Here is a 12,313-nt window from a genome sequence, read left to right as displayed (position 1 = left end):
AGAGGGGGGGTTACATTGAGATGCTAATGTCCCCTCATAGTGTAGGGGACAGCTGGAGGGCCACAGAGGGATGGCGTCATGTCATCCCCCCCACTCCAGGGCTGTTTAGGTGCTTGTTGGTGTGTTTGCCTGGAGCACTTTGCTCCACCCTTTTCCTTTTTATCCATATTGATAGACAAGGTAGAAACACCAACTGAAATCTACATAAAAGATTTTATTGTGATGTGGAGCTCATGTTAAAAATATATGCCAGGCAGATGCTGCATGAGGAGTTTTTATAGTTAGCAGTTTTTATTCAAGTGATGAGACAAGTAAAAATCAAAGGTATTTGAAAATTCATGAAAGCCCCTTTTCGGGTTCAATTCTATTCCTTTTTGCTGAGCCTTTCAAAAATGAATACTGCTCTAAAATGGAAACATGCCCATTATCAAAAAGACACTTCACTGGATCAGTTACATTCAAGAGAAATCCATCAGCATTTAGTCAACAATCCACTGTATTTGCAAAGCTTTGACCAGCACATCCCGATTTTAGCTGATTTTACTTATAATAAGAAAATGTAAGGACTACTAAAGATATATGTTTACAGCCTTTCTGCCATGTAGCTATCATTAATTATTTATTCTTAGAGCAGTGATGACGTTTGTGAGGGAGCAGTTACTGTGAATATGATGTTGCTATTTTGAAAGATAAAATTATTTAAAAGGTGGACATTTTTAGCTGTCTTTATCATTTTATTTAAGCGATTTTCCAAGTTGGAACAGCTAGCATAACCAAAAAATAAAAGCCTCTGTTTAAACTGCTGAGAGTATGGGAAGCTTCTTTACTCTCACTTTGATATTGCCAGAAGACTGTAACTTTGCTGCACTCTGGGAAGCCTTCAAGCTATCCGCTGGAGCGTTGCGCTCTCTCACCCCCGCCCAGCTTGGGGAAAGAAAAAAAAAATGTAGAGATCCCTCTAACTTTTCAAGAAAACATCTCTCCTTTTTTTCAGCAATTGTTATTTTCCTAACTTTATTTTTAGACATATGACACAGAATTAAGCTGATTTTTAGTCTTCTTTCTGCAGCAACGGCCAAATGCTACGTAGCAGGTCATGGTGGTGGTTATCGGAAAAGAAGAGGATTTTTAGTTTTCATCTGGCCAGTCTGCATTAAGGGCCAGTTAAACTAAAAAAATACAAAAAAAAACAGTTTCTGCTTAATCTCCAGTTATTACTATGGTCTAGAAAGTAGCATATGAGGTAAAGTCTCAGCCAAACTAACACTTTTACTCATTTTCTTCTCCATGATACTGACAAATGAGCTGTTACTCTTCTCTAAATGCTTTTCCATTTAACCTTAGAGCTTCATTTTCTTTTCAAACTAAAACTTGATTATGAAATTACTGATTTTATTTCTCAATGTAACACTTTTCATTTCTTATCCAGAGAATCTTTGTCAAACCTAAGGAAAGGATGCAAATGAAAGTGTTTCCCACAAGCAAACAAAGAAGGCCTGAGTTGTTGGCTTCAGAGAGGAAAATAATAAGTTGCATAAATGATGAAGTGGGCAGTGAGGAACGGAAAAAGGATGCCGATGGCGACACAGTGCCCTCTTTCCTGGTTGTGTTTTCCTTCTTGCCAGAACATTTCTTACTTTTTCTTTTTTTCTGTTGGACAGTGTTTGTTCAGAACTTGTTTGGTCACATCCTGTCAGAGTACATTTTCATGACTCCAGCGTGACAACTTTTCCTTTTCCAACAGAGAACACTTGTGTTCATTTTCTAAATGCATTTATTTTTGCCTTTCGGCGCGTTTAGTTCATCTTTTGGGTTCAACGCAATAGGATGTTGCTTTTCCTCAATAGCACGCTGTATTAAGGGTGAACTCACCGCTTCGTATGTAACTTCCTGATGTCATCCCCATGTACAGGGTTTTTCTATGACTCCATTGTGAGTGTACTATTTGTTTAGTTTGGAATGGACTCATCATTTACATGTGGTGACTATTTCACCATGACTTTAGACCTTTTTGGGTATTACCGTATCCATTATGGTGGATTATTTTTTTTTTCCTTTCTGTTTTGGTGCCCTTTAATAGGACACGTCAAACCAGCTGTCATCAACTTCTCTGCTTTTCCTCATTGTCATGGCAGCATAAGTAGAGCCGGTTCAGGTGACGAAGTGCCACTAGCACGCTATCTCCTCTGTGACTAATGCCCATTAGAGGCAGCGGTGTAAATCTTTGACCACAGGAAGGTGTTTTGTAATTGACGTAATGCCTCTGTAATGTAATCGCTCCTAAAAAAGCAGGCTAGTGCACTCATTCTGGCTCCTTATCTCTGACTCTAATCCTTTTCTGTGGCAGTAGTCACCGTCTCAGTAGCACTCTCTGCTTTTTAAATGTTAACACAGGACAAAGTCCACTGCAGTAATTATAAATCCAGATCAAAGAGTGCATGCAAATACACACACACACACACTTTCTCCTCATCCACTAAATATGTGGAACATCCTGTCCGTAGACCTTCTAACAACTCTCTAACAATTTCTGCACACAAAAAGGGAAGCGGTTGCCGTCTGACATGAGGGTTTGTTTTTTGCTGTTGATTTATCTGCCTGCAGGAATGCATCATTTCCTCAAACACATACAGTACACCCTATTTATCATCTATTTTTGTGTATATTCTGTGACAAAGGTTCCCTGGGAAAAGACAAACGAGAAGGAAGCCCTTCTAGAAGCATTTCCTCTTCTGTTTTATCAATTAGAGGGAGGCTCTCTGTCACAGGGAGGCCTAAAGCCAACTATTTCAGCACATTAATGCTTGTTCTAGCATGACAGCCCACCCTCAGCTTCTACGTTAAGTTTTTCCACTTAAATCGTTATCTGATCATTCTGTTTGCATCTATCCATCTCTGCACTCCACCCCCCTCTACCAAGGAAAGCAGTGATGTCATCGCTCTGCCGGTTGCCATTAATAGCTGGAAACAGACAGGCCTTCTTTGCTTTGCTCTTAAAGGCACAGTGAACCTAAAACAGCACGAGGTCATGTTTTTTTTTCATGCTGTCCTGAAGTGAATATTTCTTATTCATGTAGGAGAGCATGTCCTTACATAATGTTTCCTGTGTTCATTAGCCACTTTCTGCATCTGGGTACAATTGGACCTGCTTGGATAGACAGTTTCACTTACTGCTTCTAGCAGTGATGTCATGTCTCATTCAAGCTCACCCTGTGATCATATGTGTTTTTAACGTTCGCTCTACATTCCAGATTTGGTCCGGCAGGGCTGAAACTAGATTAGGTTCTAATCTCCTTCTCCGGTGCTCAAAGGTTTCCTTGAAGCCCTCCCTTTTCCTTTCAGCACTTGGCAGCGAGGTCATTACCCACTCCTCAACACACACTCTCCTAAATCCTCACCCTGTTTCCTACCTTATAGTTATACAACCACACTGCTGCAGAGTAATTATGATTATTATGAGGATATGTGTGTGCATGTGTGCTTGCATTAGACAGAGAGACTATAAAAGCAAGTGAGAGTGGATTTTAAGCATATGTTGAAAACCAGATTATGCTCTCCATGTGTTAATATGTGTGTGTGTGTGTGAGGGGTGTGTGGGTGGGTGTCAGTGGGATGTTTCTAGGCCTCTGTCCTGGGCCTGCACCTGTGGCCTCTCTCATTCCCTCAGCCTGACGCAATGCACTGCTACAGGACATGAGCTCATGCAGGAAACAGAGCCACACACATTCACATATGCCAAAAGGGGAGCCGCCTGCCTCTTAAAGGGCCAGACGTGCATTCCTGGCCGCCCAGCAGTTAACCCAAGTTGCACACAGAAGCACAGAGAGCCTCTTTTCTTTTGCTTCTGTTTTCACTAAGCTGGAACCAGACATTGTAGCCTAGATTTAGCTTCCAAATGCCTATTGAACGTCTGTCTGCCGTGCTAATGGTGACGAAAACGGAGTTTCCACTGTGTTATGTGACTACGCTGTGGAAAATCATTAAATCACCTAACCGGTTCTTGCCTTCTCTGTCTCTGCAGGAGGTTTTGCAGCTTTTTCCTCCTGTTTCCCCGGCCTGTGCGAGGGGAAGCCTGCCACTGCACTCCCTATGAGCTTGTCCCAGCCCTGTTTGCCTGTGGCAAATGTAGGACCTACTCGCATCCTTCCACACCTCTACCTGGGTTCACAAAAGGATGTTCTCAACAAGGTGAGATTTTCTCCATAATGGTGAAAATTAGCCTAACACTAATCCAAACAACCATACTTAAACTTAAACCTCTTTTCATCCTATCTATACAGGAACTGATGGCTCAGAATGGCATCACCTATGTGTTGAATGCAAGCAACACCTGTCCCAAACCAGATTTCATCAGCGAGAACCATTTTATGCGTATCCCAGTGAACGACAACTACTGCGAAAAACTTCTGCCCTGGCTGGACAAAACAAATGAGTTCATAGGTAGGAGAACTTTGAACTTTAGGTAAAGATTAGCAGAGCAAAACAAAACCATGAAAGCTTTCTTTGCCGGAGAGTTAATTCCTCTCCTGTGGTATCCGAACAGCATTTCTGGATGTTATCACAGTGAAAATGCGTTTTAGGTACATTCCTAGATGTTAAAGTAAATCCAGCTCATTGAAACGGGATGAAATATTTGGTTGATGAGACGAAATGGGAATTTAGAAATATTTTATGGAAGCCTAATAATCCTATTTCATTTTGCCATCTCAAATCATGTGTTTTTAAAAACAGGCCCTCTGTAGGAACCAGACAGCTTTGAAATACTTTGAAATACTAGTCATGTTAGGGCTTTAGACTGTTGCGTAAGTATCTACTGTTTTTGTTCATTAAAACTTGCTTTTTTCTGCTCCAAACAGACAAAGCTAAGGTGTCAAACTGCAGAGTGATTGTGCACTGCCTTGCTGGAATCTCACGATCAGCCACCATCGCCATTGCTTACATTATGAAGACAATGGGCTTGTCATCTGATGATGCTTACAGGTATGTTTGTGCCTTCCAGCCACCTCCAGCTAAGCTAAGGTGTCATCTTTAGAGAAAAGATGAGTCCTTGCTGAAAGAAGAAATCCTAGTTATGTTAAGACAGTTTCTAGGTTACAGTTTAACAAAAGTGTTTGCTTTGCCCTGAAAGGACAAAGCAGTTTAATGCATATTGTTCATCAGTACAATAGTTGTTCCTCAGTTGACTTTAGGCTATATTGTATTCATTTTATTAGTTTTTCGTTCACTAATTTTTTGAAAACTCTTGTTCTTCCCCATAGGTTTGTAAAGGACAGGAGGCCGTCCATATCCCCCAACTTTAACTTCTTGGGTCAGTTGCTGGAGTTTGAGAAGGGCCTGCGGTTACTACAAGCTTTAACCACTGACGACAAGAAGTCTGAAAACAACTCCAAACAAAGCTCAGATATTAATGGTGTCTCTTCTGGATTGGAGATCAACGGTCATCTCAACAGCAGTGACTCATCTGTAGCAGATCATCACGCCCAGACTGAACCCAAACTGCCATCTCCCACCTCCCTCCAGCAGGGCTTTAATGGCCTGCACCTCTCCGCAGAGAGAATCATGGACACTAACCGGCTCAAACGCTCCTTCTCTCTGGACATTAAGTCTGTCTACTCTCCTAACAGTTCACATTGCCCCAGCATGGCACCCACTCATTCTGAAGACATCCCCAAATTGTGCAAACTTGACAGCCCAGGGACAGGCACCTCCAATGGTGTCTGCTCACAATCGCCCATCCTAGACAGCCCCGGCTCATTCGATTCTCCATTCCCCTCACCAAGCAGCGGGGGCAGCATAGGTGGTTTGGGTGGAAGTGATGGTGTCCATCGGTCTGGTACCTCCTCATCCAGATCCAGACGAAAAACCAAGCACAGCTGTGGCACTTCTCCGGTCCATTCGCATCCACATCATCCTCCACAGACCCTCAGCTTGTCACTGGACCACAAGAGCCCAAGCCTGGAAGAAAATCTTAGGGGCTCCCCGCTGCTCTCACTACCCTCCCTGCCGACTTTAGGATCTGGGGCTATGTGGACCAAACACAGAGACACTGTTCAGGCTACAACTCCCGTCACCCCAGTTACTCCAACCACAGATGCTCCCTGGCATTTTGGAGCAGAAGAAGGTGGCAAGGGAGAAATGGAGCTGGGAGGAGAGGAGGGAAGGGTAGAGGAGTCATCAGTCCGCTTTGGTAGCAGCTCGGTGTACATGGCGTTTGGGTGCAGCGAAGGCGCAAGGTTACGGGACAAATCCCAGAGGGAAAAGTCATTGGTGTCTCAGACTCAGAGGGATCACTGGGACTCCACATCCACGAGCTCCAGCAGCAGTGTACCTGCATCAGAACAGTTTAAGCGGCGCAGCTGCCAGATGGAGTTCGAGGAGGGAATTTCTGAGACGAGAGCCAGGGAAGAGCTGGGGAAAATTGGAAAACAGTCAAGCTTCTCTGGAAGCATGGAGATCATTGAAGTGTCCTGACAGATAATGGACCTGATCCAAGCTGTCCTGTTTGGACAAAAAATGGACCTGTTTCTAAAGGGAGTGCAAGAAAAGGAACAATGAGATGGAGCAGACGAAGGTTGTTGGGATTTTTTAAAGCTCCTCTCCACAGACAGTGTTAAAGACTCCAACTGAGAGAAGGACAGATTCAAGCTGAGAGTTAATGTGAACAGTTTGCAAACCTGGACTGACAGAGCCTCAGATGTGGTGTTTAGGTAGCCATACTCATCCTCTTACAAATTTGAGGGAAGCGCCTGGGGAAAGGGGAAATGAAGGTGTGACTGTTGGTACTGCAACTTTTATTTATGTGATCTCCACCACAGGTTAAAGGATATCACCCCAAGCACACATTGCATCCTATTAAATAGAACTTCCTGATATTCAGACTCATAATGTTTGCCTGTGGTTAAATGTAGTGTGTGCTTCCGTGGGTGTACAGCTTGTGATTTGATCCGAGCCCCATCTTTCGTCTCAAATCTCCATCCCCGTATCAAAGAACCTCAGAACCATGCACGGCTCCATCCGCCCCACCACCAACTTCCTACTTGTGGCTTTTTCCGCCCCAAATGCTGCAAAACAACACCAACAACAGCAGTGGACTCCTTAATAGTCTCCTTCTATTATCACAGCACAAAGCAGAGAGGTCCAACAAACTTGACTTAAAGACGGTACTGCAGTCAAGTGACGAAGGATCCTCTACATTCTGTCGAAGAAAGGACTAGTGTCAATGGACGGTGTGTCCCTCCAAAGCACAGTGCATCTTTCCTGACTTTAGCTCCTTTTGTTTCAAATGTTAACAGCATGACGAGACCAAGGTTTTTGGATCCTCCTCCCCCCCCAGGCCTTTTCCCACTGAACCTAGCCACCATCTATGGCCCCAAGAGAGCATGCACCTGAAAGGCTGACTACAGACAGACAAATACTATATATATACAATATGAATATATATAGCAATTTTGATGAACTTTTGTTCAATTCTAGTTTTTAATTTATTGTATTGCTTCATTCTGGTAATGAGAAATAATATAATGTTTTGTGGATTCTTTTGTTTTCTGTTATTTTCTTCTGTTGAATTGTTATTATTTGCTGTATGGTATTTATGAACACACGCTCATTACAAATACACACATTCAAACAAAAGTTCAAGCAAACGACATGTGCTGTTCCTTCTTTTGAGAAAGTGATGTATGAGTTTGAGATACACTTTCTTGCTGAGTGATTACCATTCACATTCTGGCGACATGATACTCCGAAAGCAAAGTTTTTGCCTCTTGTTTTGTAGAAAGAAGGGCGTCCCACTGATGAGATCCATCAGAGTAGGTCGTCTATATTGTGAGTTCAGGAGTTTGTCACAACTGAGGGCTCAATAATGACTGAAAAGACTGTTTATTTCAGCTGTGAGAAGACAAGCAAAGAGTGGCCAAACAACTCTTTGATCGCACTCATATAAGTTGAAAAATGAGCCCGACTTACAGCAGCATCAGTCCTGTGGAAAAGTGTTTGCCCCTTACTCATTGATTTTGATTTTGCTTTGCAATACAGATTAATTATATTTTGTGATCAGGTCAAGTTGGTTTGGATGGTTTTTAATATCTTAACAAATGAGATCAGCGTTTTCAACGTTATTTTGTATTTACTGTACATGTTTTTGATAGCATGAAAGACGTCAGTTTGAGGCAAAAAAATGCTAAATCAAAACAAATGTTCAAGGGGCCAATACTTTTTGACATTGTGTATGCAAACAGGTACACACTTTCACGGTTTTAAGACCCACTCCGAGCCAGCATCACATGGTTTCCTACAACAGCTGAAACTAGACAAACATTCACATCACAATTTATGGTCCTTATGCTTACATTATATTCACACATGAATCCCTACATGCACCCGTTCGTTCATTCTCAGGGGATCTATGGTGAGCCAAGCCCAACACAGGGTACACAGCTGCTGGTACATCAGCACAATGCATGTCCATGAAGCACCCTCTCTCTGTTTTTAAAATCATTTAGAAATTTCCAAAGCTTTGATCACAATAGCATAACACAATTGGAAGAAATCTAATCAGGACCTTCATTTTTTTAAAGGGGAAAGAAAGAAAGTAAACTCACTCTCCTGGCGTGAGAAGGATTATTTATTTATAGTGTAAAATGTGTTGATATTTTTATTCTGACCCTGGATTAGCTTTACTGTCTGGCGATCTCTGACCTTTTGACCTTATGCTGCTACAGCTACAAGTTCAGATAGTCATGTGTTTCCTGAGGAACCTTTTCCCCCTTTTTCCCTATATTTTTAAGAATTGTTATTTATGCTATATAACAAGAATGATGCAGGCTGTCCCATTTGCTACATTGTTATTATTATTATTATTATTATTATGGTACATAGCCACGCATCTAAGAACACTGATAAATCTGACAAGTTTGTAAAATGAAATCCTGATACCTTAGGCTGCTTGATGCAAAAATACCTCAGGTTCTATTGAAAGGCTTTTCCTTCCCCTGTACATGTTTTGTGAAAATGAGACAAAAATACAGACATGACAAAATACATACCTCTTGTCTGTTTCAGCTTCTTGTGTGTTTGTACTGTATGCATGGGGTACAGACATGGGACTGCCTAATAATCCAAGAACAAAAACAAGACAACTGAGTTTTGAGCAGATTTTCAACACTTAGGTGGCATGATGGATGGATGGATGGATGGATGGATGGATGGATGGATGGATGGATGGATGGATGGATAGATGGATAGATAGATAGATAGATAGATAGATAGATAGATAGATAGATAGATAGATAGATAGATAGATAGATAGATAGAATATTTATTTTTCCAACTTGTAGAAAACCTAAAGCTCAGATCAAAATGTTTCTCAAAAAGTATTTCCTTGGTTAATAATAATCTAAAATTGAATGTTGTAAGTAAAAACAGCACAAAATGATCTGGGACACATAACCCAGTATGAAGGTGCAAATATATTGTATTTATGTCAGATAAAAATATCCAACTTAAAAACCTTATTTTAATATTCTTTAGGGAAAAGCTCTAAAAATATACTATTTTGACAGCTGCATGAATTATAATTTTTGTTTTAGTTTTTTTTTTTTTTTTTGTAAGAAGTTTAAATGTAAGTAGATTTATCCTTTGGGTAGATTTTTCCCATTCATATCCCAATTAAATGTTTTTAACCCTTTATAGGGGACTCAGTGAAAAACTTTGAAAATGAAAAGTTTCAAGCCAAGAGTGTTATTGAAATCCATCACAAGAACTTATTACCTTTGCAATATTGAAAAATATGCATATTTTAATGGCCAATATAATACCAATGTAATATAAAGAAACAACCATTTACAGTAATATATATATAAAAAGCAAAAAACAACAGCTCCTCTATAAAAGAAAAATTCAGTAAAAAAAAACGCTCAGAGTGAAAGAAACACTTTTTTTGTTATCTCATAACCTTATAGAACATTAATGCTGATACAGGCGCTTACATTTTTTGCTTTTTAACTTAGCTTATTCATTTTTAACTTTTCAATTAGCTTTTTAACTTCTTTCTTAACTTGTTAACTTTTTTTCAACTTAATTTAAAGTAGGTAATATATAGTTCGAGGGCTGATTTAATTGCTCAAATACCAAAACTACATCTACACCCATGTAGTAGTACTGTATATTTGCCAATAGGCTGGATAACAATCTTGTGCTTCTAGATCTCACTGAGTGGGGACTCCATTTGTAAGGGGTATGCAAGGGTTTTAAAAGTGTAACTTGCTCTATAAAGGGCTATAAATGTGATTAGAAAATGTAAAAGTGCCGTTAAATCAAGGATGTATGGGCTTACCAAAACTCATACTTTATGTATTTTGTCTTAAACATTTACCTTATTGATCTTTAACATCTAAGAGAGCACCCCCATGGTTTGAAATGGAAAATAAAGCAAGCATGCCTCTCAATCCCCAAACAAATGACTACTGACTTCTAGCTGAAGACCCATCCAGTCTTTACTCATTTACATTTTGGCAATACCTACAGGTGAGATATTAGTTATTTTCAGTGTTTAGCTTCCAACTAACTGTCTTAAATAAATCCGCTCTGGTTAATAACTCTCTTAAAATGACACAGAAATCCTCTCTAAATATTATTCTAAAATAATTCAACAAAATAGTGATTTACCAGTCACACTGAACATATCTGGGAGGGACCTGAAGCTGTCATTTACTCAATTAGGTTGGAATAAAAATGTGTCAAAACTTGAAAAAAAAAAAACTCTCTTAAGAAATCAGGTGAGATTAATACAATTTAAGCATCATTACTAGAAACCAATAAGGTTACACAGATGCAGACTTAAGGATATTTCACATTTTTGGAAATGCCAGAGCCTAGAGGGTAATCTGCTTCAGAAATAGTAATCTTAGCATAACATAAGTTCTTGTATCAATAAAAAAAGGCAGGTGATGTTTTTGAATTCTTCCCCAGACTACATGTGCTTAGTGACCCAGTGCTTAGAGCATGCCAAAGCACACAACTAATTTTAATAGTAATAATAATACTTCAATTCAATCCAGGTGTTTTATATATATAGCGCCAATTCACAACAGATGTTATCTCAAGGCACTTTACAGAGACAATTCAACCAGATCATACAGTCAAATTGATTTAAGATTTTCTATATGTGGAAAACCAGTTGATAGCATCAATTAATTGACTTGAAGGCAATACCTTTCACCAAGCATGCTTGTAGTGACAGTGGAGAGAAAAAAAAACTACCTTTTAACAGGAAGAAACCTCCAGCAGAACCAGGGACAGTGTGAGCGGCCATCTGCTGAGGCCGACTGGGACCCAAGGAGACAGAAGCAGACATACAGAAAGAATGAGGAGATAAATAGGCACTGTCCATCAACTCCTCAGGTGACCCCGGCCATGAAACTCACAGCCAGGCAGACAAGCTCTGAGCCAGCTCCAATGTCAGATGATGAAGAGAGCACATCCAGCCAGTCTCAGTCAGAGAAACAGGACTACACTGAAAAACAGGCCAAGCTCCATAAACAAAAGTGTTGATGGCAGCAGCACAACTGATATATTTCTGCGGGATGACGTCACAGCCAAATAGGAAAAGACCAGATGAAACTACTATGAGAAAAACTAGATAAGTAGATAAATGGTAGATATGTTCTGTTAAGGGAAGTAAAATGTATTGTTATTAATGTAGTATAAAATACAGTATTATAGAATATCTGAGGCTATGTTTCTACAGATAAAAAGAATTATGCTGTTCTTTGCCTAACAGAAACCTGGCTTAACAGCGAGATTCCAGACTCTTACAAATGAACGGTTTTCAGCTTTACAAGTGAACCTACACGTCTGATCAGAGAAAAGGAGGAGGAGGTAAGGTTACTAGCCACTGGTCTGAGCCTAGGAATGTATGACAGTGAAATGTCTGCTGTTCTGTCTGCCATGGGAATTTACTGTTAAGCATTGTTTACATCCCACCGGGAGCTAAAGGAAATGAAGTATCAATGGAGCTGTATGACAACATTAGCTCGATAAAGGCCTTTATGCGGGGGACTTTAATCATGTGAAAGTGATGGAGACTGAACAGTTTTTAGCAGTATTTCACCTTTTACCAAAGAGGGAAACTGTCTGGACTGGGCGTACACTAACATTAACTATTGGAGTTCTCTGCTTTAACCAACAGTATGTAGCCTGACGTAGTCCGACTCAATTCTAGGCAGAATATGAGTCTGATACTGCTCCATAGAGCTGTGATTATGGGGCGTGTTTCGAACGAACCAGGAAAAAAAATGCCTCTGCACTCAATTGG

At 40.3% G+C, this 12,313-nt stretch overlaps 1 protein-coding gene across 5 annotated transcripts in view; it reads left to right on the top strand.

Moving 5' to 3' along the window:
- Positions 1-9,027, top strand: part of dusp8 (dual specificity phosphatase 8) — a 53,780-nt gene extending 44,753 nt beyond the window's left edge. For 3 of the 5 annotated variants that reach the window (XM_015382291.1, XM_015382289.1, XM_015382292.1), the window contains exons 4-7: positions 4,022-4,188; positions 4,281-4,440; positions 4,857-4,980; positions 5,259-6,471. In XM_015382291.1, coding sequence (XP_015237777.1) covers positions 4,022-4,188; positions 4,281-4,440; positions 4,857-4,980; positions 5,259-6,471 — 1,664 coding nt within the window. Of the gene's footprint in view, positions 1-4,021; positions 4,189-4,280; positions 4,441-4,856; positions 4,981-5,258 lie in introns of all 5 variants that reach the window. The other 2 variants (XM_015382293.1, XM_015382294.1) reach the window with 1 other exon arrangement.
- The last annotated feature ends 3,286 nt before the right edge of the window (positions 9,028-12,313 follow it).

This window comes from Cyprinodon variegatus, unplaced genomic scaffold, assembly GCF_000732505.1.
Source record: "Cyprinodon variegatus isolate N-32 unplaced genomic scaffold, C_variegatus-1.0 Scaffold254, whole genome shotgun sequence".
NCBI classification, from domain to species: Eukaryota; Metazoa; Chordata; class Actinopteri; order Cyprinodontiformes; family Cyprinodontidae; genus Cyprinodon; species Cyprinodon variegatus.
Note: the sequence above shows the minus strand (reverse complement) of the source record. Positions and strands in the feature narration are given on the sequence as shown.